The sequence below is a fragment of the Chanos chanos genome, chromosome 3 (assembly GCF_902362185.1).
Source record: "Chanos chanos chromosome 3, fChaCha1.1, whole genome shotgun sequence".
In the NCBI taxonomy this organism is placed as follows: Eukaryota; Metazoa; Chordata; class Actinopteri; order Gonorynchiformes; family Chanidae; genus Chanos; species Chanos chanos.
Genome location: NC_044497.1, coordinates 44,985,276 through 45,012,729, shown reverse-complemented (window position 1 = coordinate 45,012,729; position 27,454 = coordinate 44,985,276). Strand labels below are relative to the sequence as shown.

The window sequence follows — 27,454 nt, the reverse complement described above, 5'->3', positions numbered from 1 at the left end:
TTATACAGACGCTGCCTTTTGAATTGACCAAAAATGCCCAGTAAGCTGAATGACAGCATTGTCTTGTAGACCACAGTCCAAGATTTTACGTTTCTGTGCTTATATGTGGTCATATTTACCAAAGCTTTTAGTATATGCTATTTTTTCTGTCTGTTTCCTTTTTCTTTTTTTTGTGTTTTGCTCACGTAAACACATGAATGTGTGATGATTTGGTGTGGCATTAATTTAAGGGCCAGCTTCTGGCAGTGACTTTTTTGGGTTTGACAAGAGGTAGTGTGCCAAAGTCATATTACATAACCTAGAGAACTGAATTATTTGCAAACCAATTGGTTTGACAATAACCTACTGACTTTACCTGCACGGTAGTTTTGCAGGTGGAACAGTTGTGGATACAGTTTCCGTGCTACAGTCAGGCCTCTCAGAGACATGGTGGCAAAGCTATAAATCATGTTTTTACTGAGATCAATTTGAAGAATTTGCTGACTACTTCAGAAGTACACAACGCAGTACAAAATAAGTAGGCGAAACGGTAGCAAAACGCAGAAGAAAAATTCAGTCAGACATGTACTTTAAAGTAATTGTAAAGCCTGTGTTGGTTGAAGGAATGCTGGCCATGCAAGATGACTTTATCAAAAGATTTAAACAAATGAATATGTATGCATAAATAAATAATCAATGTTTAAAAACCTATCAGTGATCGATATTTGTGAGTCGGTAGTGATCAGTATTCTAAGGGTTAGAGGCAAGCAGTGTCTGGAAAGTCACTGCTGATCAAGGTCCAAACAGTTGGATTTGTGATAATTCTGCACAGAGCTACAGCTACTTGTCTTGGCTTAGGCAGCAACCAGCAGTTTTGACTTAAAATAAAACAATATGTAGTGTACAATATGTAGTGTATATTGAGTTTCCTTCTGATTCTGGGGAATAGGACATTGATAACAGGGTTAAGTCAAGTCCATCTGGAGTCACTAAAAACTTATTAAATGTAATTATGATCAGTTAAATCTTTTGCAGGTCAAGAAGCTTTACATTATTGCTGTGAGGAACTTATGAATTTAAATGTTGCCCTGTTTTGTGATAGAGTTTGCCATGCATTGTCAATGGTGTCTAAAATGAGGAAGTGGTTATTAATGTCATAGAGGAAGCTATGGAACTACATGGGAGCTGATACAATGTTCGGTATTACTGAGACTGCTAGAAACTTTGCAGTGGTTCCTTCCAAGTGAGCCTTAAATTCTTGCCTCCTTCAGTTAGTGTGCTTCTAGACATTGTCAAGTTGGTGTGAAAGGTAAGTTATTCCCTTGGGAGGGGGCAGGGTTCTTATCAGACCTCACAGTTCATGCAAAGGGAATCTAGAGAGGAAAGCGTGGACCATTGTGCTCCTGAGGTGTTGAAAGATCTTCACTGTTTACCCAAACTGCTGATAACAGCCAAGCCGGCTTCCCCTTGAGGGAAGTGACCGTAGTTTTCTACAAAACTAGGAAAGCTCTGCTAGCCAGAAAAAGCCAAAGCACAGCTTGGGGCTAAAACACAGCTTGAAGCACGTTAACTTAAGTAAACCATGGAGAGCAACCTTTGAGTGCACACCAGATACGGGACAGAGTGTTTTTTTAGAAGAATTTCAGGAAAGTGTGGGCTTGATTGTTTTAACACGTGCTACGTGAAGGAGCAAATTTAACTGAAGTAAACTGACAGAAACCTTACTAAACAGGTTCTCCACACCGCTTGGAGTTACTCCAGGAGGACACAGGATTGAGGGCAATTTGACAGGATGCTAGCTAAGCAGGTTGGACTGTTAGTTTATAGGGCTTGAGTTCAGTGGCAGAAATGTCAGGACAGTTTCACTGGACCACAGCCTACGTTTTTTTTCCCCATTCATGTTTCTGAGTTTTTTAATTGACGAAGAGTGATCATACAGTGCAAGGACTGAGTGTATCTCTTTCACGTGGTTCTCTGGCAGACAGGCGAAGAGACAGAGAGGAAGATTGAGCTGCCTTCTCCTCCACTGATTCAGAATAAAGGGCTGTCTGTTAGTCCAGCGGATTTTTGCAGGGACATTTTAGGATCTCTCTCTCTCTCTCCATTTTAAACACGACCATTTGGAAAGGCTCTTGATTTTTCCTTGAAAGTGTTTTGCTAGTTTGGAGTGGAGAACACTGCTGGTACTTGCATAGGATACTGAGGAGAAACTCTTTGAAGAACCGCTCAGAAGTCTCTTTGGATGTAAACAAAGAAGATACAGTATTTTTGCTGCACTTTTCCCTTTGGATTTCTATTAAAATTTGAAGCTACCTGAGGTTTGGGAGTGTTTACTGGTGAGAGTTAGTTGCTGTGCGTTAGTTAGTTTGGATCAGTAGTGCTGGTATGATGAATGGAGGTTTCTCTATGCTGCGTTTGGACGCTGTTGAAGCAGTGAGGACAGCACTGGTCTCGGCCGAAAACCTACAGCTGTCTCTCAAATCGCAGCTCAGCATAGAGGAGCGTTCTCTCACGCAAGCCAACGGTGTCCTGGATGAGACAAAAAAGACAGGGTATGAACAAGAATAAGGATGTATGTCACATTGGTGTGATTCTGTGGAAAAGTTTGATGTCCATCTAAAATGTAATTTTTTTTCTTTGTTTTTAACATAATGTCTGTTTATTAAGCTTAACGTAGGTGATTGTCATGCTTTATCAGCCTTGTAGATAAAATCTGGTTTCTCAGAAAATCAAAAAGGATACAACAGTCCAGAGATGGTGTGGCTATTTTCAACATCTATTCTTTCTCCCAGTACAAAACCTTTTCATACTAAACACTTGTACATATCCTGTGTTAAGTAACATCTCAGTCCCATTGTATAACAGAATTGTATTGTTTGTCCTTGTCTTTGAAAAAAAAAATGGCTTGAAATGAGGACTGTTTGGCCCCAGGTTAGGGACAGACCTGCACTAACACAAGTGGTGTCTGAAAAGAACTCTTGAGAGTAAAGCCCAGAACACAAGAGGTATGTTCAGATAGATTCAACATGCCCTAATGAGATATAGTTGAATTTTATAAGGACCTTGTTTATCGGCTTTGGGATTTAGGACTGACTGTGGTATTAAAGAAAATGAAAAGACAACAATGACCTTTTTATGTGCAGTTTTCCAGACACACTTCTACTCATTTGCCTCTCTACGTCAGATGTCAATGTTTTAACGTTATTTCACATTTTCGCAAAATTAAGATGAACTGTTACTTTCATTCCTTTACCTCTGTCACTTTTCTCTATTCCACCCCCTTCTCCTCTTTCGCGATCCTTTCCCCAGTCTGCTTTATTTCTCTCCCTTCCTCTTTCTGTTCCTCTGTTTCCTCTTCGTCCTTTCATTCCCTATTTCTCTCTCTCTCCCTCCCTCTCTCCCTTTCCTTCCCTCCCTTTCAGCCTCAACCCCAACACCCCTTTGGGTTGTCACACATCATGTGAGCATTATCTGTGTTATTACAGTGTGAACACACTATGTTACTAGGAAAGTGTCTGTAGAGCTATTGTTCTGGCTCTTGTGTTCTTTAGAATGGTACTCGTACGCACAAATAGGTCCCTGTGTGTTGTGACCTGTTCCAAGCTCCAGCGATGACTCATTTACAGAGTTGTGTTAAAGTGGAGAGCTCAGACAGGTTCAGGAGGGGCAATGGGTTCTTTGTTATGCTATTTGGAGATGACGAGACAATCGTTGTGCCTTCAGGCTGACTCAGCTAACATAATGAGTCACAAGCAAGCTCACAGATCCATACTGCTCACACTAACAATATAGAAAGAGAAGAGAGAACACACAGCAGAACACTCAGTATCTGACACAGTCTCTAATAGCGGAGGATTTCTAACAGGGTGCTCCTAATCAGTGGAGCTCATTTATGCAGAGTGTAGCTCGTTGATGCTGATTATAGTCACTTGAAAACTGACTGAAGCTTTGTAAACCCTGGACACATGCTGAAGCTGCATGGTACTTGGTGGTGCTTGATATTTGGTGTAGTTCTTTGATACCGTTTTTGGCCTGTGCTTGACTGTTAGTTAAAGCAGGAAGATATGGTCAGTGTGTGGGGGTATGGGCCTGTGTCCTACAGACTCACTGAGTCCAGTAATAGGTGAGGCTGTGGAATAAGTTTAATGATGTGGCGGTTTTTAATGTACCGAATTTAGTATATTGCATGGTTCTTTTTGTTAATCTGTGCTAATTCTCTCTCTCTCTCTCTCTCTTTCTTACTTTCTTTTTCTTGCTCTCTCTCTGTCTTTCTGAAGGAACGATGATCTCAAAGAGATGCTGGAGAGCAGCAAAGAATCACTGAAGCTGGAGGCCATGAAAAGGATAGTGGGGGTGAGTATGTATGTGTGCACACATGTGAGAGAGAGATGGTGGGAGAGAGCGCTATAAAGAATGAGAGAGAGACTGTGAAAGAGGAAGGAGCAAGAGAGGGGAAAAAGAGAGGTTATATGTATATGAGAGGGTGAGGGTGCGTGTGTGCGTGTTTGTGTGTGTGCACGTGTTTGTGTGTGTGCACGTGTGTGTGTGTGTGTGTGTGTGTGTGTGTGTGTGTGTGTGTGCGCATGTGCGAGCAAGAGAGAGAGGAGGGAGTGTTATCTGACTGACAGAAACTCTGACTTGCTGATTAATTGGCATGACCATCAATGAACCGTGAATTACCATGTATTAAACAATTACTCCCTAATACATTTACACCCAATTTAGCCGTATTAGTGTGCCAGAGACTTAATGGCCTAGATTCTGCACCTCATTATTTAGTATTAGAGAAATTATTAAGTCTTTAAAAAAAAGATTTTACTTTTAAAAATGAACTTGCTCTTTTGGTTTGTGTCTAGCTGATTGCAAAAGGAAAGAATGCATCGGAACTCTTCCCAGCCGTCGTCAAGAACGTCGCCAGCAAAAACATTGAGGTAGGATTGGAAGCAGTGTATTAGACATGTTTACACAATATCATCCATATTCATGTCCCATATATATACGCACACAGAGTCCCTTTTCTCCTGTCATTCTGTATAAGCGCCGGGGAACCAGAGACACTAATGCCTCCTTTTCTTCTGCTGTCATCATTCAGGTCTCAAGTGTTTTTAAAATCCTTGAATATGATTGTTTTATCACTTGTTTTATCAGTTTTTCTTCAGTGGTTAGCTGTTATCTTGTTTGTCTGGTTTTCATTTGCTTTGAGGGGGTTGAGTGGATATCGATTCTCACACAAGCACACGTACAGATACACGCGCACACATGCGCACACACACACACACACACACACACACACACACACACACACACAAATAAAACCTCATCAGGCAGCTACACAGGGCACCTGTGAACAGGGGGCCTAGTGTGGTTTTTTGTTTTGATCAGGCATCAGACAAGGCCGGCCTGTGGCTGGGGAATGGGGCAGGAGATGAAAAAGGAGGAGGGAGTATGTTTTTAGGGGAGCTGTGTAATTGACTGAGGAGGGCCCACAGTCACGTCTCCCCTCACCCCCCTTCTTGTTTCACTCTGTGGGCAGGTGTGTGTGTGTGTGTGTGTGTGTGTGTGCAGGCGTGTGTGTCTTTCTGGTGTTCCTCACACTCCAATGAGCCACAGGTGTTTCTGTTGTCATCATTGATCCATACACACACACAGACACAGACATAAACTAAAAACACACTTAAACACACGTTTTATTTGATTCAAATGTCCTGTTTGTTAGAATTTTGAAACTGTCAGTTATTTATGTGTGTGTGTGTGTGTGTTTGTGTGTGTGTGTGTGAAAGAGAGAGACAAAGTGTGTAAAACGATTAGATATTACATTATTAGAATAGTCCTTTGTAAAAATACTGAAAGGTTTCTGCAACTGAATTATCTGGTGACATCAGCTGGGTTTTCTCCCAGGGAGTTTTCTTGTCTGATTGGACACATGACACCTCCAGTTTAATTATCAGGCACGATGTCATTTCCTCGGCTCAAAATCCCAACCCACATGAATGAGTCCAAACCGCACGGACAGATAATTATTGATCACCATGACGATGATAATGGAAATCTTCATGGCGATGAATTGGCCTCCCTTTCTCCTTGTCCTGACTCCAGGGAGCTAGATCCTGTTAATAACTGTCTGACCTTTGACCTACAGATATGTTCAGATCCAACCAGGCAAAACTCGGCTCCAGAACCTCCATGGTTTGGGATTCAGTGTCTCCCTCTCCATACTCCTGTATTTGTATTGAATTTGGACATCCTGAACATAAGAGCGAAGATTGCGTTCCTGTCATCGCGGCTGTTATTGTAGCAACACTGATCAACAAACGTATCTGACAGCTTTTACATAAAATATTTTCTCTGAAAATAGAGATACAAGAGCTAATTCTGAAAAATGAACCAATGCCATAAAACAAAAATTGGACCCTGTTAATGCTATGGTGACACACACAATGCTGCAGGGGGTTCTGTTATACATTATTAATAATTTTTTGTTTGATGACTTATTGTCTGTGTGTAAATCTCACTTTTGGTTGTTTGAATTACTCTGAGGCAGACAAAGGGTTGCTGAAGAGTGCAGGCTGGAGCCAAAGTTCTGGACTTCTTATGAAATTTCATGGGACAAAAAACCCTTTATTGATCTGTTATCCAACTTTAAAGTTTTATTTTGTTTCTGTTTTCATTCAGGTAAGATGCCTCTTGTTGGTTTTTGTCTCAGTTTTTAAGCTGTGACATGAATGCACAGACAGATAGTCAGATACTATGTCTTCATCCCCCGAAAGCAATCAGCAGTGTGTGTTTCTGTTGACGTTCACATAGAGAGCCACATCTCACTATATGTAACTCATCCTGAATGAATTTAACACCGGTCAAACCATAAACGGCAAACTCAGCCGCCCGTGGTATAAGGTTGTGCGTGGGGTCAAACAGGTTGCGTGACATATCAACTTGAAGTAAGACCTGAACAGATATTGGTCGAGTCATTTCTCGGTGTGAAGAAGAGTCAGTTGAAGAGGAATAGAGATGGACGGGCAAAAAGAGTCAACACACTCATGTTTGTCCAATTTCAAACAAAGCCTGCTCAGAGCTGGGTCTCCACCTCAGTCTCTCACTCTCTCTCTCTCTCCCTTTCTCTTTCTCCTCTCTCTCTCTCCCTTTCTCTCTCACCCCCCTTCTCTCTCTCTCTCTCTCTCTCATGTTTGTCTGTCAGTCTCTTGTTCTCTCCCTCTCCCTGACAAACAGCTGGGCTTGCCTCCCACCATCATGCTCAATTAATTTATCCACCTTTTTTTTTTTTTTTTTTTTTAAATTTGTACTGTTCCTGCTTGTTCCAGCAGGAGCATGACACACGCAGTCACACAGTGTGTGTCTGCTGCCATCCAGTAGCATGCTAGCTTGCCATGTATGTGATTTAAGATCATTAATAGTATTATTTGTCCCTTCATGCAGTTCTGAGATTTACATATTCAGTATTTACAAACATGTCACTGTTCTCTGAGGAGGGCCGTGTGCATGTTTACAGTGTATAATGCGTGTCTTCCAGGTGTAGAAGGTGATGCATGTTTCCAGCAGGTGTGAGTGTGAGTTCTGATGTGTCTGATGCACTTGTGTTGCAGTTAAAGAAACTGGTGTATGTGTACCTGGTCAGGTATGCAGAAGAGCAACAAGATCTGGCCCTCCTGTCCATCAGCACCTTCCAGCGAGCTCTAAAGGTCAGTGATTATTGCATAGAAGTTTCCAGAAAGTCCAGAATATTTTAGAGATGAATGTGGGAAGATACCTCCAAATACGGCATCTGAATGTTTTGTTGTTGTTGGAATGGATGCTTATTTAGTCATTTTATATTCATCAGAAAGAGAATGTGTGTAAGCTTGTGTGGTTGTGTGTTTTGTGTTCGAGCGTGGTTGTGTTTGTGTATGTGTTTGACTAACCCTTGCGTGCGCTCACTCTCTCTCAGAGATCGCTTGTCTGTTTAGATGTTTGAATGTCCGAGTATGAATTATTGAGTGTGTGTGTTTGAGTGTGTGTGTGCGTAGGTGTTTGTGTGCGTGTGTGCGTGCGTGTGTGGGTAAGCATGCTGTGTACTCTGTTGAGAGATAGGTATTGAGCCATTCCTCAGTAGATGTCCTCAGACAGCATTGATGTTTTTAAAAAGCCCCTTCGTTCCTCTGCCCCCATGTGTGTCTGAAAAACCCATTTCAACCCCTGCTAGTTCGACATCATGCTTCAGTTCCTCTCTCTCTCTGTCTGTCCCTCTCTCTCTCTCTCTCTCTCTCTTTCTCTTTCTCTCTGTGCATGTGTGTGCTGCTCTGTTCTTTTGTATGTGTGACTGAGTATGTGTGAAAGCAATGCACAGAAGAACAGTGGCATTGTCTATGAAGTAGACACGTGAATATGTCTGAATTTGTATGTATTAGAGTTGGGGTAGCTGGAAAAACACCATAACACGTATCCATGTGTGTTTAAGACAGTTTTTGATAGATCTTTCTCTTTCTTATCCATGTCATTTAAAACTCCTCTTCGACGTCTCACAGAGTTTCATCCGACATCCTCTGGAGACGATAGACATTCATCTCTCGAAATAAGATCTTTGGTTTTATAATGTTGGAATTCAGAAGAATAAATTTGGGAACTGTGTCTCGAAATCTTTGCCTCCTCTGTGCAACTGTGCCTACAGAAGACCGCTTGTTTGTGGATATGCGGATGTACTTGTTTGGTGTGGTATGTGCACTCGAGTGAATGTGTTTGTGCGTGCGTGTTAGACTGCGTTCTCCTCACTTCATCACGTGTCACACCGTGTAGGATCCCAATCAGCTGATCAGAGCCAGTGCCTTAAGAGTTCTCTCCAGTATCCGTGTGCCCATTATCGTCCCCATCATGATGCTGGCCATTAAAGAAGCCGCCACTGACCTGTCCCCTTACGTCCGCAAAACCGCTGCTCACGCCATCCAAAAACTCTACAGGTACACCCTCACGTCTGTCTGGAATGTTCTGTAGCTCTGGTCACGGGAGTTCCAACTCCTAGCCATCACTCGTGGTGTCGTGTTCCAGTCCAGTCTAATTACTGAAGCTATGCTTGACTCTAATGTTCACCTTGCCTTATTTATTTATTTGGTTATGTGTGTATGTATGCACATGAATGTTATGATAATGTTGTTCGTGTTTGCTTGCTCAAGACTGGTGTGAGTGATATTTGTCATTTGATTTTTCTCTCTGGTCTCCAGCCTTGACCCAGACCAGAAAGACCATCTGATTGAAGTGATTGAGAAACTGCTGAAAGACAAAAGCACCGTGAGTACAGCTGTACACCATTAAACTGTCAGTCCTTTTATTTACATCTCATCCTGAGCGCTCACACAAATCCTCTTTTTAGAGCTTAGAATAGACCCTTGTGGACTGTTAAAGATTTACCTGCTTTTTTTCTTTTTAAACTGATTTAAATCTTGTTTGATATTGAAAAGGTTTTGATAAGTGATAGTCTCTGTCTATGACTGAGCATGTAATAAGAGTGAAAGCCTCTTAGTAGCCAACCAGGTTAAAGGACTATCACATTTAGCAGAGATGCATCCGACATGTATGATTGACGGGTTGAATCTCAGCTGTGCCACATCTGGTTAGCTATTGGCCTATGACTCTCCCTTCTTACTTCCCTCTTATTCCTCTGTGGTGGGTCACTTGTCCTGTGTAGTTATTGGTGTTGTAACAGAAATAGCACTGTTCTCCTTTCAAGTTGCATTGTTGGGCAGGACTATGGAACTTGTAGTATGGCATAAGGAGCAGTGCATAAGATATGAGTGGATGGTTTGGTGAGTGAGAGGTGTGTGTGTGTGCGTGTCTCACTCAGACTGTAGTGGATGGTGTATAAGGAGGAGACTTTATGTAAGATCATGTATTATTGGACATTCTAAATCAGGTGTGGAATGTGGCGGACTTATTTTAGTTACACCAATGAACCATTTTTGTTTTTTGGGGGTTTTTTTTCTTTTTTGCTTTGTATTTTTGGTGCCAGTGCACCTTTTCTCCTGACCAGACATTGTTTAAGTTGTATATTCATTTTGACCTCTTTGTTTTGAATGTAGTCAGTTCACTTTGGCAGTTTACTTTGATGGTTTTACATAGGGCCCATCTGGGCCCACGAAGGATGTTTGGTTAAGTGGATATGGAACAGACCGAAGTCTTTCAGACAGTTGCAGGGATATGTCACAAGGGGGCAGCACTGTCAAGCAGTTAGAAAAATCACCTTTTTTTTTTTCTTTCTCTTTCTTTCTTTCTCTTCTACTTTTTCTCTTTATTTTTAAAGTTGCTTTAATTAAGTGTATACTCTGGCTCTGTGGAACTCTCAGGTTTGGACTCAAACGATCCACTAATAAAAGACGGTTTTAACTGTTTAGACAGATCGAAATGTATCTCTCAGAGTGAAGTTATTCATATACTGAGATTATTGTGTTAGAAATTTCTCCATAGACTGGCACACATCCATTGATTTATACCGCAGCATTTAATTAACTGTCCAACTTTAGCAGACTGAAAATGTTTGACATGTCATCACATATTGACTAGCATTGCCAAGCTAATAGTAGCCTTTTGTTGAAATCCTGGTTCAGAATCTGTGTGATTAAATCCATCTGCTAATGTAATTTGTATCAAGAATCTATCATACACTTCTCATTATGAAGAAAAATTTGCTCAGCTCACAGCCCTGTCCTGACTAAGCAGTTTCATAACCACAGTTCACCCCAGGTTCAGCGGTGTAATTTCCTCATTATATACAGGCTGGAGGGAGGTTCTCGCGGTGATTATGAGTAAGGAGCAAACACATTGTTTATATTAAGGGCATTATAGCAATGTAATTATTAGGTTACAATGTCAACGAAATACTGTATTTCTCAAATACCAAAGCATTGCAATGTAGAGGTGTTAATTTGGTTACAGAGACAGAAAAAACTGAGGATTCATATTTGTATGGTCATTTTCATAGCATACTGTTGTTAGTGCGACTGCAGAGTGAGAGACTTGACCAAAATGTTTAGCATGCTGTCAAAACTTCGACCAAATGTATGTAGACTTGAGGGAACAGCTTGCTACCTAGGTCTGAGCACTGTAATATTTTAATGCATTCGTTCAGAGTGTTACGCTCATTGTATAGCATGAAGGCTATGTGTGTACCACCCACATCAATATGTATTGTCATAAATAATTGAATGAATTCTCAGCGTGGTGGACTGTATATTTCTGCCACCCTGCTCGCCTTCTCTGCCTCAGCAGAACCTGCCAGGACCTCTTCACACAGTCAGCGTCTGTGAGTGAGTGAAAATGTTATAGAGCTACTCATCATATTCTGTAAATGTTGATTTGTGTGAAGAGTTAAAGCCTCTCTCACTCGCTCCCACTCAAATAACTGTGTACAGTAAAGCATTATAACATTCAGAGCATGTGTTATTAGCCAGGTGCTATTATAAAAGCTTTTATCAGTGGGCCATATTTCACTATGAGAGCCATAACATGCCAAAATGCCACTCTGCTTCATATCACCATCATTACGCTGAATATTTGGTATGAAATAACTGTAACGTGATATTAGGTTGGAGCTGATGTTGCAGAGGCGTCTGTGTGTATGTGTGTGTGTGTGCGCCTGCGCACGTGTGTGCGTGCGAGTGCGCATGGGCGTTCAAATCCGGACTACATGTCCTTAAGCACAGTTTTTTTTTGTTTTTTTGGGGGGGGTTTTTGTACATGTTCCATAGATTCAGTAACTTTTTTAGGCTATTATCTGCTTCCTGTTTGAACTGGTGAATGACTGTCAAATACCGTTAGCCTTGTTACGAGGTTATGCTAGCAAATGTCAGCTAGCTCAGATCATTTGTCTCGCTATCAAGGCTTCTTTTAAATATGTCAGAGAGCAATGGATTGCTAAATCAACATCAGGACCAAAAATTAGATCATCATTTTAAATTATACGAGAAATTAATTTTTTCAGCCTCTTCATTCGAGGTTGCCATGGCCACTGGCCTAAAATTCTGACTGGCCTAATGCTCCTCTAGCTCCCAACTTTACACAGACTGGAGAGGAAAGCAGTTAGAGTGTGAGACCTCTCCCACCACTTTTTCTCTCTATGTCTGTATTCACAGCCTATGTCAGAGGCACAGAGTGTCAGCATAGAAAACAAACCCAGAAACTCGAACTCAAAGAATAATACTGTGAGCTCCTGAGCATCTGGAGGAGGAGTTGTTTTTGTTGTTGTTTTTTTTTTTAAAGGTCTGTGATTTTTCTTTCCTTTTTTTCTTTCTTTTTTTTTTACTTTTTGATGTCCTTTTGAAAATATATGTCTTGTGATCTGAGTGTTCATTTCACTTATCCTGGGTAAGCAGTAATGTAGAGCCCTGGGCAGTGTGTGTGTGCGTGTGTGTATTTAATATTAGGCTAAATGTTTAGAAGAAAGTTGTGTTGTTGGATGTGTGTTTCAAAGGAGTCAAGGGCTCTGTAGGCAGGGGGGAGGGGCAGTGATTAGTGTTTGGTGTTTAAAGATAAGTGTGTGTGTGTGTGTGTGTGTGTTAAAAATGGGGTGAGTTTGCTCCTGCAGCTGTTTTAGTGTGATGGATCTATTATCCAGCCATTAGAAGATAAATGAACGGCCGCCTCTCTCTCTCCCTCTCTCCCTGCTTCACTCTCTTTCCTTCTCTCTCTCACTCTCTCACCTTCTGCAAAATTGAAATGAGGGGCCCTTGGTGGAGGAGTGGGGAGGAAGGGGGGATGATTAGGGACTAGGTGAGGTGCCCATCCATTTAAGAGAAAACAGAGGGATCTTAGAGAGGAGAAAAAAGGAAGAAAGGCAGAGAGGAGGGGAGTATGCTGGCATTGTGCCGCCCGACCCCGAGACGAACCATCAATCACTGAGCGGGTGTCGGCTCTTCTCTGATGACCCAGCATGCTTTGCGATATCCTTAATTAGAATTCATGACAAAATAGATATGGGGAAACGTCCTGTAGCCCTCATAATTTTATAGGAAATTTATTGTTATTAGAGAAACCATTTGCGTAGTGTGTTTTTTTTTTCCATTACCGGCTTGTCAAGCAACATAGATAATGTTGGGGGGGGGCTGGGAGTGTGAGGTGGGCAGATTGGAGTGTCATTTTTGTTGATGGCGCATGTAGTTTACCTTGGAGGAGCTGCTTTCTAATGGGCCAAGTTCATGGGGGGGTGGGGGTGACAGAGGAGAGAGAGGCATCAAACCAAGTGAACGCGGGGAAAAAAAATACGGTCTCTCACTTTAAGATCAAAGGAAGGATGAAAAAAAAAAAAAAAAAAAAAAAGGAAACAGCGAGACCTGAAGTGAAGGTCAGCAGCTTGTAGCTGTTGATGTCAAACAGTTGCCAAAATCATTCATTTTGATTGGTTGAGTAATGGATTAGTCAATTTCTTGATTTTTTTGATCTTGTTTTCCCACCAGATTTCCCAAACTGAAAAACTCAGTGAAGTTGGAAAAAATCATTAGGAAAAGAATCAAAACTATGTACCCCCCCCCCCCCCCCCCCATTCCCCCCCTGACCACCACCACCACCAAGACTGAAGGACTGTTAGTGTTACCAGGTTGTGTCTGTGTCACTGTCACTTACTCATTTGTACTTATGCTTTCTCTTTTTCTCCATTACTCTTTGTCCCCACATACGTATTCACTTAACAGAGCTCACATTTGACTTCGGTACTTTGAAGTGATCATTTTGACTTAGATTAACTGTGTGAGTAACCGGGCAGGTTGTCTTATTTTAAGGATTTGTCTGTTCTGAGACCAGTGAGAGATCAGCAATTGAAAACACTGTATGCCCAAATGGACTTAATTTCCGGTTATAATGTTCTAGCACAAATTTTAAGTTGGTGGTGCGGCAGGATTTTCCACTTTTGTGGGAAACTAGCTACTTAGAGGACATGGTGGTGCTTTTGTACTTTTTAAAAAAATTTTTATTTTAAATTTTGACCTTAGTTTACCCTTCAGGATGTAGAATCTCTGTGCACCAGCGACACCTCTATCAGCCAGCGAATGCAGGCCCATGTCTCCGTGGCGATGGGTAACCGTGGTAATGTTCACAGGGGCCGTAGCAACATGACTTCTCTAATGGCAGTCTCTTCATTCTGTTCCTGCCCTCCACTCCCCCAGTGCTGTTTGCATATTAACTGGCCTGTCTGTCTGACATTCATTCACTCAAGCAGACACCAAATAGGATTTTTCTTTTTTCTTCCCCACCACCTCCCAACTGCCAAGCCAAGGTAGATTTTTAGCCATGTATCCTTTCCATCACGCTTCCTGTTCTTTTTTTTTTTTTTCCTCTGTCTTTTTCTGAACTGGAGACATAGACCTAAAGGTGTGCTTAGTTTAGTGGCGAGGTCCACTCACAAAGTTTTCACCTCTGGTCTCATCTCATGTTCCGTCCTGTGTTCAGAGCCGGGGGTTTTTTTTTTTCAGCCTTAAAAAGACCATGGAAAAGAAATGGATGGGTGATATTAACGACGGGTTTGGACGTGACATTTAAAACAGAAAGTGTGCTGAAATATGAGAATGATAAATTGTGAAAGTGATGCATGTTGCTCGGCCCAGTTAGTGCTTTGAAGTTTATACATTTCACTTCTCTGTTTGTTGGACATTTGAAAGATTCTTGTGAGGAGAAGAGAAGTTGCTTGGAAAAGAAAAGCTCAAAAAAGTACGCTCAAATGCAATGCACATGTCTCTCTCTCTCTCTCTCTGCCTCTCTCTGTCTTTCTCTCTCTCTCTGCCTCTGTCTGTCTTTCTCTCTAGCTGGTGGCGGGGAGTGTTGTGATGGCTTTTGAGGAGGTTTGTCCAGACCGGATTGATCTCATCCATAAGAACTACCGTAAGCTGTGTAATCTACTGGTGGATGTGGAGGAATGGGGACAAGTGGTCATTATCAACATGCTGACACGCTACGCCAGGACCCAGTTCATCAGCCCATGGAAAGAGGTGAGCGAGATAGAGCTGGAGAGATGAAGAACAAGTCTGAAGACAGAAAAATGAATTGATGAGTAGATGGACATTCCGATGGATTAATGAAGGAGTTGAGTGATGCAGGAAAGGGTGAAGACCAGAAAGGGAGAGAGTGAAAGAAGGATGACAGAAAGGAGAGGTATAGAGAGAGGACTAGTGTTAGGTGCGTGACCATCTGAAGGACAAACTCCAACTGAACATCTTGGTCTGGGGAGTTAAGTGAAAATGTGGAAATTCAGGCAGCCCAGAGAATAGTTTCTATATGGAAGTTGTTATAATCAAAAGTTTAGTTACGCCAAGACAAAACTGTTATTATGTTATTATCAGCTTCTCGTCAAAAGTGTAGTTGCATAGATGGACAGACAGACAGATGGATGGATGGATGGATGGATAGATAGCTGATAGATAGATGGATGGATAGATGAACTTTAGGAATTGCCTGCCCTCTTCCGGGATGTAAAACTCTCAGAACTGTGTTTAATAGTGCTCCTTTTACTGAAATGAATTTTTGCTTTTTTCTTTCAAGCCATCGGGGAGGTTTTTCAGGTGAGATGAGTGAAATAGACAGCAGATGCATTATTCTCCTAATCCTTCTCATCACATAGTTTTGGAGAGTAGTCCAGCCCTCATTCACTTACTCTATTCAAAAGACACCCTCCTCAGTTTTGGAGATGAGAACAGTCGATTGGTGCAGGTCCAATTTTAGTTTATTTATTTAGTGAAATAAAATCATTCAGCAGATAGACTTATACATCACGAACTCAATCCTCCCAGTGTAGTTCTGCAGACAACAGTATTTTTAAAAATTCTTGTCTTTGAAGAAGCTTTTCTGGACCTTTGGAACCTTCAACCTTTTAGTACCAGCACAAAATACGGTACATTCTGCACCCACTGACATCTGTGTGTGAATGAAACCAAAATGATAATGGAATGGAGGCAGGGCCCTGGTTAATTTACATTCGTCTGTTGGAGATAGAGAGAGTGTGCATTTCTCTGCTGACAGAGACAGAGAATGATTGACTCTAAATTTCCATACTAATGAGATTTGTTAAGAGGCTGGGTGGTGAGAAACTAACAGGTTTTTTTCTTTCTCCTCACAATGCACCATTTAGCAGGTAAAGGTTATCAGAGAGAGAAGAGAAACCCAGTTTATTTTCTGTGTATTTCAGATTTTCTTTTATGTCTCTTTAACCAGACTGTTTATTAATGATAATCTTTTGGTGTGGAGATGATTTTTAAGGTTATTTTATCTTGATGTTTGATTGTGAAAGTATGTGTTGAAGGTAGATTTCTAACAGTATCATTTGTGTGTGTGTGTATTTGTGTGTTTGCGGTGGGTTTAGGACAATGTGTATGAGGAGAACAGTGAGAAGGCCTTTTATGAGTCTGATGAGGAGAAAAAAGAAGTGAGTCAGTCAAAGCCCTACATAATGGACCCGGACCACAGGTTACTGCTGAGGAACACCAAACCACTGCTACAGAGCAGGAACACGGCTGTGAGTATACACACACACACACACACACACACAGACACACTCACCAAACCACTGCTACAGAGCAGGAACACGGCTGTGAGTATACACACACACACAGACACACTCACCAAACCACTGCTACAGAGCAGGAACACGGCTGTGAGTATACACATACACACACACACACACACACACAGACACACTCACCAAACCACTGCTACAGAGCAGGAACACGGCTGTGAGTTTACACACACACACACACACACTCGCCAAACCACTGCTACAGAGCAGGAACACGGCTGTGAGTATACACACACACACACACACACAGACACACTCACCAAACCACTGCTACAGAGCAGGAACACGGCTGTGAGTATACACACACACACACACACACACACACACAGACACACTCACCAAACCACTGCTACAGAGCAGGAACACGGCTGTGAGTATACACACACACACACACACACAGACACACTCACCAAACCACTGCTACAGAGCAGGAACACAGCTGTGAGTATACACACACACACACACAGACACACTCACCAAACCACTGCTACAGAGCAGGAACACAGCTGTGAGTATACACACACACACACACACAGACACACTCACCAAACCACTGCTACAGAGCAGGAACACGGCTGTGAGTTTACACACGCACACACACACACACACAGACACACTCACCAAACCACTGCTACAGAGCAGGAACTCGGCTGTGAGTATACACATACACACTCACACACACACAGACACATACACACATATACACTCGCCAAACCACTGCTACAGAGCAGGAACACGGCTGTGAGTATACACACACACACACACACACACAGTCACACTCACCAAACCACTGCTACAGAGCAGGAACACGGCTGTGAGTTTTCACACACATGGACACATACACACTCACTGAACCACTGTGAAAGAGCAGGAACACAGCTGTGAGTATACACACACACAGACACATACACACACAGACAGACACAGTCACCAGACCACTGCTGCCGAGCAGGAACACGGCTCACACACACACACACACACACACAAAAACACATACATACTCACTTAACCACTGCTACAGAGCAGGAAGGCATCTGTGAGTACACACACACACACACACACAAATATACACACTCACTAACCACAGTGACAGAGTAGGAACACTGTAAGTACACACACACACCACACTCTCTCACACACGTGCACACACAAACATGCTCACTGATCGAACCACTGCTGTAGAGCAGGAACACAGCTTGGAACACACACAAACACACACTCAGACAACCCAAACCAATAACACAGGAGGAATACACAGACAAACTCAGAGATACTAAACCAGTGAATGAAGCAAAGCCAGCTGTCTGTGTGTGTGTGCATGCGCTGATGTCTGTTTGGCTATGATATGGGTGTGGGTGTGTGTGTGTGTGTGTGTGTGTGTGTGTGTGGTAGTAGTATTAGACCCAGAGACAGTCATTTGTGAATGAAGGCAGGCTGTCAACCTGCTCGTGAATCTGCACTGAAGAATAGAGCAGGCCTTGATGCAGCCACCTGAGCATGTTTTTCTGTGTGTGTGTGTGTGTGTGTGAGAGAGAGAGAGAGAGAGCATGTGAGTGTGTGTGGGTGCTTGTGCATGTGTGCAGGTGTGAGTGTTTCCTCTAGTCTGAGAGACCAAGGCTGCATCACAACCAATACTGCTCCATCACTGATCACCATACACACTTTTACAGAAAAATGAACACACTCACAGTCACTCTTCTCTCAGAGGTGTACACACACACACATGCACGCACGCGCGCGCACACACACGCACAAATGCTCTCACATACCCTGATTCCACAGACAGTCTAACTTCAGATCTCAATCATCCAGGAGAGTCAAGGTCTTTGTGTGTGTGTGTGTGTGTGTGTGTGTGTGCTTGTGTGTTCTTGCGCCTGTGTGTGTGTGTGTGTGTGCGTGCGAGGAGAAATAGCCCCTCTGGACAAGTTAATTAAAATGTGACACATTTTGACCCACACTGAGAACAACACTGCAGAGTGTTCGATCTTTATATAGCTTTTTTTGTCCTTTAGTTAAAGGGCTTATCTCTCTCTTTCTCTGCCTTTCTCACTCTCTTTCTCAGCCCCTCTCTCTCTCTCTCTCTCTCTCTCTCTCTCTCTGAGTGAAGTGAATTCACTCAGCCTGATGATCTTACTCGTACAGTAACTGATGCATTGAAACCTCCTGTCCTGTTTTTATATTGGGGTCAAAGTAATTTGGTCAAGACAAAATCATTACCTATATTGAAGTCTTCCTAAACTCTCTCATGCTCTCTATCTCGCTGTCTGTCACCTTCTGCCCCATCATCCCCCTCTATCCTCATTACTCTTTCTTTGTTTTTCATTTTCTCATGCCTTCTTATATACGACCCCCCCCCCCCTATAGTTCCCCACCACTTCCTCTCTTTCTACAAGCCCCTCAACTTTAAAGGACTGTGTATCTGTTTACCTATTACCTCTCTCTCTCTGTCTCTCTCAGGTGGTTATGTCTGTGGCTCAACTTTATTGGCATTTGGCCCCTAAACATGAAGTTAGCATTGTCACCAAGTCTCTGGTGCGACTGCTAAGGAGCCACAGGTAACATACGCACGCACACACACACACACACACACACACACAAACAAACTAAGGCTCTGCTCAGTTCTGTTCTTTGCATTGAGAAAAAAAACCTCTTTTGACATTAAAGGTTCCTCCTCCTTATGCTTTTTTTGTGCATGATAGCTGAGCCAGTTCTGCTGTTGGGACATGGTGTGTGTTATGTCTTTGAACTGTATGTCTGTAGTCAGCATTAGTGTGGCATTTCACACCTGTCACACAAGCCTGCACAGGATGTGATATTGTTTGTCAACAGTCTAGCAGTGACAGGAGTTAAATGTAGTGTATTATTGGTTTTAATTTGTTCTGGTTCTCTCTCTGTCTCCCCCTCTCTCTTTGTCTCTCAGGGAAGTGCAATACATAGTTTTACAGAACATTGCCACCATGTCCATTCAGAGAAAGGTGAGAAAGCTCTGTTCTTAAGCAGGGAAATGGATAAATATTATTCATGAGATTACCAAGAGCTGTTCTTTATGTACACTGAGTAGTTCTCTGACTGACTGACAGCAAGGTTCAGATATCTATCCTATACATGATCTCTTGGATCATATCTGGTAAAGTGCTTATTGACTGAGTAAAGTGAAATTACCAGTGATTGAATATAAAGACTCTTTTATTTTGGAAAAGTCACACTGTAGAATATAGTATTGTATATGAGTCATGCTTTACTGGGTTCTGTCCTGAGTTGTACTCTCACCTTCATGCTAAAGCCAGCCAGGGGATAAAATTGGAGTCTCTGTGATAGAACAGGAGTACAAAGCCCTCCTCATGTAGGAATGCAGTGTATGCAAGTTCTTTTCCGAGCTCCCCACCTCCCCAACACACACACACACACACACACAGACACGCACACACACACACACACTCACTTACACACTCACTGCTGATTCAGCTGATCAAGGACCTAAGGAGCCTTGTTAGATTAGTGTAGGAACAAAATTCTGCTGGACTGTTTACCTCAGGGCTAAAGAGTTCACGATTAGAGATCAGCACCTACAGTGCTAGAATGGCTCTGCTGGTTCCTTAGAAGTCTGGGTGTTGTCTTCTCTATGGTAGTAATCCAGATAGTACTGCTGCTTAATATGGCAACTCCGTGTGTATGTGTGTGTGTCTCCGTGTGTGTGTGTCTCCGTGTGTGTGTGTGTCTCCGTGTGTGTGTGTGTCTCCGTGTGTGTGTGTCTCCGTGTGTGTGTGTCTCTGTGTGTATGTGTCTCTGTGTGTATATGTGTGTGTTTTGCAGGGCATGTTTGAGCCCTACATGAAGAGTTTCTATGTGAGATCCACAGATGCCACACATATCAAGATCCTCAAGGTAACAGATACAATCTGCCATCAGACTGGCTGGGCTGGATCCTAACGCAGTGTACAGAGTTTCAGATGTCCCCTGTAATGCAGCGTACAGAGTTTCAGATGTCTACTGTAATGCAGTGTACAGAGTTTCAGATGTCTACTGAATTGCAGTGTACAGAGTTTCAGATGTCTACTGAATTACAATGTACAGAACCTCAGATGTCTACTGAATTGCAGTGTACAGAACCTCAGATGTCTACTGTAATGCAGTGTACAGAGTTTCAGATGTCTACTGAATTGCAGTGTACAGAACCTAAGATGTCTACTGTAATGCAGTGTACAGAGTTTCAGATGTCTACTGAATTGCAGTGTACAGAGTTTCGGATGTCTACTGTAATGCAGTGTACAGAGTTTCAGATGTCTACTGTAATGCAGTGTACAGAGTTTCGGATGTCTACTGAATTGCAGTGTACAGAGTTTCAGATGTCTACTGTAATGCAGTGTACAGAGTTTCAGATGTCTACCGCAATGCAGTGGTTCACTGACTTCATGGCTCTCTTCATACAGCTGGAGATCTTGACTAACTTGGCCAATGATGCCAACATTTCCACCATCCTAAGAGAGTTTCAGGTATGTTTCTCTGTATCTTGCAATCATCTGCTTCCCTCTCTTCCTCCGTAACAGATCCCCTCTTTGCTTTCTCCTGAATGCTTTACCCAACAATTTCAGCCCAGTTTTTTTTAAAGTAGCTGTCTTGATTTTGGCCTCCCCACCCCTCAGACCTATGTAAAGAGTCAGGATAAGGCATTTGCGGCTGCCACCATCCAGGCCATAGGCAGATGTGCCACACACATCTCTGAGGTGACGGATACCTGTCTGAACGGCCTGGTGCTACTGCTGTCCAACAGAGACGGTGAGTCACACACAAACACACACACACACACACTCTCTGGCTTGTCAAAGTGGAATGATGCTGGCTTACAGCTTTTTCATAGATTTATGTAGAGCAGGAAATATTTTTCAGTTTTTCAGTTTGAATGTCAATGTTTAATCTGGTTAAGAGTCTTATTTGCATAAATCTTTGACAGCTCACGATGTTGTTTTAAAAAACATATGAACAGTGTTTTCATACCTCTCTTCTGAAAGATATTCATCAGCATATTAGACTTTAAATAGGATAAATTGTGGCAAAAAATAGTTTTCAATTCACAGAGAATATACATACAATTATTTGAATAGCATTACTCCATAGAATTTCAGAGATCTATTTCTAATCATTTGTTGCACAGTAAGTTCATTAACACTGTAATAATTGTAGATAATCAATATTAATGTATCACCATGTTTTAAAGATTTTTCTTTGGCACACTTGATTTTTAGTTGAACACTAAGAACCTTCATATGTCTCATATTTCATATGTCAGTGGGGAAGAGTTTGGCTGGCAGACAAAGTTTAGAGTATGATTCTGGGGTATAGTAGTTCTTGTTCTTAATTTTTTTTAACGGAGGTATTTCCAAGTGGTTAAAACTCATCAGACTACTTTTTTACACTGCTCAAGGATAAGTTTCATTTTAGGGCATGTGTTGCCAATGGCTGAAACTGTGATTCTTTGAATGATCTGCTATAGCGATGCCCCAGTCATCCTGCAGATGGTGCCAGCAGGAAGAATATTTAGTGAACACACACACACACACACACACTTATATTTTATATGATGTAATTTTTTTTTTATCAGGGAATATATTTAATGAACATCGGGAACATAGCTTATGTTCAAAACAGTGATGTGCAGTGCACTGAGACTGTGTTTAGCTTGATCAGCACAGAAGGACAGTAAAGGACAATGGTTTAAGTGGAATCTTTGAACAGAAATATGTCACTGATGTCAGCTCATGACATGTAATTAGCAATGTAAATAACAAGCTAGGCTTTTTTTTATGATTGTTATTATGGTGTGACTGGTGTCTTAAAACTTTGACAAAGGAACTTGTGGGATTGACCTGTAGTAACCTGCAGTACATCTTTGAAATTACAGTTCTAGGAATTGTAGATGTAATTCATGAGTTAATTGTAGTAATAATTATACAGCAAATTTTTTTTGTTAAATCTCTTGATACAGAGACAGTTGTGGCGGAGAGTGTGGTTGTGATTAAGAAACTCCTCCAGACACAACCCTCACAACACAGTGAAATCATCAAACATATGGCCAAACTGTTTGACAACATCACGGTAAGACGACTACACAACAAATACAACAGTGTGCGTGACAGCACACACCCCAGTCATTAAACACATGTCAAACTGTTCAATGAGAGAAGTGCACGATAACTGTTACACACTCACTACAATACATAACAGAATCGTGAAACAGATGACACAATTTCACAGCTTAACTGACAACGTTGGAATGATAGTATGTTCTGTGTCGTACTATCACTCTAGATGGGGGAGGCTCATTAAGCACATGGGAAGTCTGTTTAGCATTACAATGGTGGCAGCATTCAGAATGGGCAAAGTGATGTTCAAATAACGACACAGTATTTATAGAGATATTGATGTACAAAATGTTAAATAAAGTATATATTCCTCCAGAAAGTCTTTATTTCCAGCTGCCAACAAAACTAAACAGAAAGTCCAAGCATATGCCTTAAATTATCAGGTAGAAGAAGTACAAGGATGATGTGAACATGCACCGGGCATCAAAAACCTGATAATAAAATTAATTGGATAAATAAGTAAACAAATACAACACGCAGCTTTTCTTCAGCATATAAAGCAAAAGTACTTTCAAGTTGCATTTTGTTCCTTCAATCTGAGTGCAAATGCAAACGCAAATTAAAAATAAACCATTGTGTTTTTGACCCTGAGGCTCAATTAACTTTATTGTTTTTATTGTGTTTCTCGAGCCGAAAATATTGTACTCTGTTGTGTTCTGCCTGGTGAAGAAATAGATTAATTGTTTTTGCCTCAGTTATGAGGCAACTGTTTTCTTATACACAAAGCACAGAAAATTGTATTTTTGCCAGAGGTCAGATCTTTTGTAGTCCAACCTGCTCTGAGCTAATTAAGTTGCTCTGTTTTTAGATATCAGCTGCTCTGCTCTTGCCTCTCTGTTAATTCCCGTATGGTTGACCAGGTTTCTCACTAGAAGATTTCTAAACAGCAGTTACTCATCTTGAGCAGGTTTCAGTGGCAGTTCGTAAACCAGCATTAAACACCCTGACATTTTTTCAACTTGCTTCTGTCTAAACTTATTTGTTTTAGATACATACATACATACATAGATACAAGTATAAATACAGATATGTAGATATAATAGTGCCTAGCCCTTGGTAACACATAATAGGTACAACAGATAATATTGCCAAACAACAAAAAGAATATAAAATTTGCATTTACTCAACAGAAATGCAAAATCCTGCACCTCTGTTCATCTATTGGTTGATGTATAATATGATTATTTGCATCATTCTAGTTGTAGGTAAAGAGTATGTACTACCTTTGCTCGTTCTGCCCACTCTAATTGATTCCCTATCCAGACCAGTCCACCCTTCTCAATCACAGAAGAAAATCTCTAACGATATCACTTGCTAAATCTCTCTGCGTGTGTGTGTGTGTGTGTGTGTGTGTGTGTGTGTGTGTGTGTGTGTGTGTAGGTTTCCATGGCGAGAGCCAGCATCCTGTGGCTGATTGGAGAATATTGCGAACGTGTCCCTAAAATTGCTCCGGATGTTCTAAGGAAAATGGCAAAGACTTTCACCTCTGAAGAGGACATTGTCAAACTGCAGACAGTCAACCTGGCAGCCAAGTTATACCTGACCAACTCCAAACAGGTGTGTGAGATTTACCTTTTCCATTCACCTTATACTGTTTACTCACCTGACCGACTCCAAATGTGTTAAATGTACATCTTTCATTTTCAATATAAATGTGGTTCATATTACCTTACATTTCGCAAGGGTAGGATAGTTCATGACAACTGCTTGACTTGAGACAGGTCAGTGTAATGCAAACACATTACAAAATTTAATCACCCATTTACACTAGTTGGCAACTTCATATAGGTCAATTAAGCTTCACCTTTACTGGACTGCCATCATGCAGGTCAATTAAACGCAAACCTTACCTCATCACATTTCATCACTTACCACATTCTGAGCACTTTCATAAAAATCACCACGTCAAAGGATGGTCACAGGCATCTCTTAACAGGTCACAGACTTACCTTACTGTTAGTCACTCCTGCCTGTGTTAAGACCGGCTGTAGATGCATATATTAAAACCTGTCTGGAAGTGAAATTGTTAGCATAGACGGATATTATAATTGAATTACTGTGTGCATTTCACCTATGGAGATTAGAATTGAATCACTGTGCATTTAAGGCTACATATATGATTTTCTCATTGGTTTATGACATTTTGGATTGGCCATTTCTGTGATTTAGAGCAACCACAAAATGTCCTGCTAAACACACAGGTCTGTTAAAATCAGCCTTTAGTGTTCCTCGCGTTATTGGACAGCTCATCATAATGAAATGGAAAATGAATGAAAACTGATGAATATTAATGAGATAGTAGATATCCAGGTTTATGGCTGGTGTCAGTGCCCCTTCAAATGCATGTCCAATGACTGTACTACTCTCTCATAAAAAGAGAGAGAGAGAGGTCTGGACATCAGTACTAATAACTCTTTATTTTTATCTCTTTCCAATTGAACATTTTAAGCATTACCTTCCTCCACTATCCGCATGTCCTAGTTGAAAGAATAAAGGAGCGGTGTTTTGTTTATGGATTGTTCTCTTTGTACAGAGGGGAAACACGTCCAGATTTGCTCAGAGGACAGGCGTGAAAGAAAGGGCTAGAGACAGAGATTGGGAATGAGTTAGAGAAGAGAGAGGAGGGTACAGCCAAATGCACTGACAATAATTTGCAGTAATACACCTCGCTGATTCATGGGTTAACCTTAATGGATCGTAATTTAGAGAGAGAGACAGAGACAGAGAAAGAGAAAGAGAAAAAGAGGGGGAGAGATCCTGAATGTGCGTGTGAGATATTTGTGAATAATAATAATAAAAAAAGTCATATCAGCTCTTTGTGAGGTCTTTACCTTCTCATCAATTATCTTTCATGCTAACAAAGTGCCCTAAGCTTTCTTGTTTTGTTATATTTCATACTGCCGTAAACATGCATCATTACTTAATTTAATTTATTTTCCCCTGTATTTTCCTGTATTGTGTGTGTGTATATATTTTTAAGTGACATCTAGGTTTTCAATCAAATTCATTCTTTGTTTATATTTACCATTGACCTCTGTGTTTGTGTGTATGTGTGTGTGTGTGTGCGCGCGCGCGTGTGTGTGTTCCACGCCGTATTTCTGTTTTCATTACTGCTGTATAGATCCGTCAGCAGCTTTGCCACATGATTATTTTTTAATGTGGCTTTTCTTTCCGCCCTAGTGGTTTAATAATGTAACACACACGCACACGCACACAGCCTGACTGCCAAATAAGATAGGGCCTCCATAGCTCACCTCTAAACCTGTCCCTCCTGTGGTGATCCCGTGTCCCCCTTCATAATGGGAGGGACGGTCAATGAGGGTTGTGTGTTTCGTAGAAGTGTTCAGTGATCTGCTCTATAGCTTTAATCCTTATCCACTGTCAGTATCTATTCCCTCACATCTATTTCATTATGACACTTTTTGTGCTTTTTCTAAATCATGTTTGTTTGTGGGGTTTTTTTGTTTTGTTTTGTTTTGTTTTGTTATTAATTGTCTGTCTTCGTTTGTAATTTCTCTGTCTTTGTCTCTCTATGTCTTCTGTCTCTCTCTGTCCCTGTCTCTCGCAGACTAAGTTGCTGACACAGTATATTCTGAACCTGGGGAAGTATGATCAGAACTATGACATCAGAGACCGGACTCGGTTCATCAGGCAGCTTATTGTGCCCAATGAGAAGAGTGGAGCACTCAGCAAATATGCCCGTCGCATCCTGCTTGCCCCCAAACCTGCTCCTGTACTCGAATCCGCCTTCAAAGGTAGGGCAACAGTACATATTATTACATATCCCCGTGGAAACTATAATGTTACGTAGGTCACTGATGGCTACAAATTGATATCACTGAATAGCAACAAAATGACATGAACCAGTGTTAACTGGCAGTCTGTGTACGTGAAATGTAGCTTTAACATTCACTATGTGATTGCCACCTACAACGTTATAGTTACTGTGCAGTTAAACAACATTATCCTCTCAATAATAAACAGTATATAGGTTTTTTTTTTTAATATCTGTGTCATTATGTAGTAGAATGATAACTACAGGATAATGCATTTGAGTTAAGAACATTTTGATATTCATTGACACTACAACCATCAACCGTATAACAATTACATACAACCAATTAACTTTCACATTAAGCGGTAGAATGATGGGACTCAAAGCTGAATCTCATCAGCCTGGATCATTTGTCCCATTTGGGGCTTTGTTATAATTCGACCAGACCTTCATTTTATTCACTTTTCCTCATGATCATCATATTGACTCTCAAACTTAACCTCCACGTCCAAGTCCAACTTCAAAGGTATGAAATCACCTGGTAACTACAATGTGATGCCCAATGACAACGTAATGTTCAGTGACAACATGAAATGGTTCAGTGACAGTTGATATACAGTATTATGTTGGTAGAATTTAAAAATATCAAATAGCAGTTTCTTTGCTTTCTAATTACTACGTGGTTTATTGAAGTTTTTTTTTTTTCGAAATTTATGTAAAGGCCAGACCTTGACGACATTGGCTATGGACAAACATTCAATACACATTTCTCCCTTTACCTCTCAAAACACTCTCTTTTCACCTACATCACAGCAACAATAAATCAAGTCACTAGCATTCCCTCAACCCACAGAAATGGAATTTATACGGATTTGGGTGGATTTCTCTGCTGTAGTGTGACAGATACCATGACGGGAGAATGTTCTACCACATTCTACACTACAGTTTGGGAGTCAAAAAAAAAAAACCAACAAAAAAACAATTACATCAATGTGGAAAAAGAAAAGTTATGGAAAATCAAAA

At 41.3% G+C, this 27,454-nt stretch overlaps 1 protein-coding gene across 2 annotated transcripts in view; it reads left to right on the top strand.

Annotated features, from left to right (window-relative positions):
• ap3b1a (adaptor related protein complex 3 subunit beta 1a) overlaps positions 1-27,454 on the top strand; it is a 62,231-nt gene that overhangs the window by 2,789 nt on the left and 31,988 nt on the right. For both annotated transcript variants that reach the window (XM_030768875.1, XM_030768876.1), the window contains 15 exons: positions 4,257-4,332; positions 4,836-4,910; positions 7,581-7,676; positions 8,767-8,927; positions 9,189-9,255; positions 14,754-14,936; positions 16,304-16,456; positions 18,974-19,071; positions 19,437-19,491; positions 20,330-20,401; positions 20,947-21,009; positions 21,160-21,292; positions 22,500-22,609; positions 24,037-24,213; positions 26,225-26,411. In XM_030768875.1, coding sequence (XP_030624735.1) covers positions 4,257-4,332; positions 4,836-4,910; positions 7,581-7,676; positions 8,767-8,927; positions 9,189-9,255; positions 14,754-14,936; positions 16,304-16,456; positions 18,974-19,071; positions 19,437-19,491; positions 20,330-20,401; positions 20,947-21,009; positions 21,160-21,292; positions 22,500-22,609; positions 24,037-24,213; positions 26,225-26,411 — 1,706 coding nt within the window. Of the gene's footprint in view, positions 1-4,256; positions 4,333-4,835; positions 4,911-7,580; positions 7,677-8,766; positions 8,928-9,188; positions 9,256-14,753; positions 14,937-16,303; positions 16,457-18,973; positions 19,072-19,436; positions 19,492-20,329; positions 20,402-20,946; positions 21,010-21,159; positions 21,293-22,499; positions 22,610-24,036; positions 24,214-26,224; positions 26,412-27,454 lie in introns of those variants that run through there.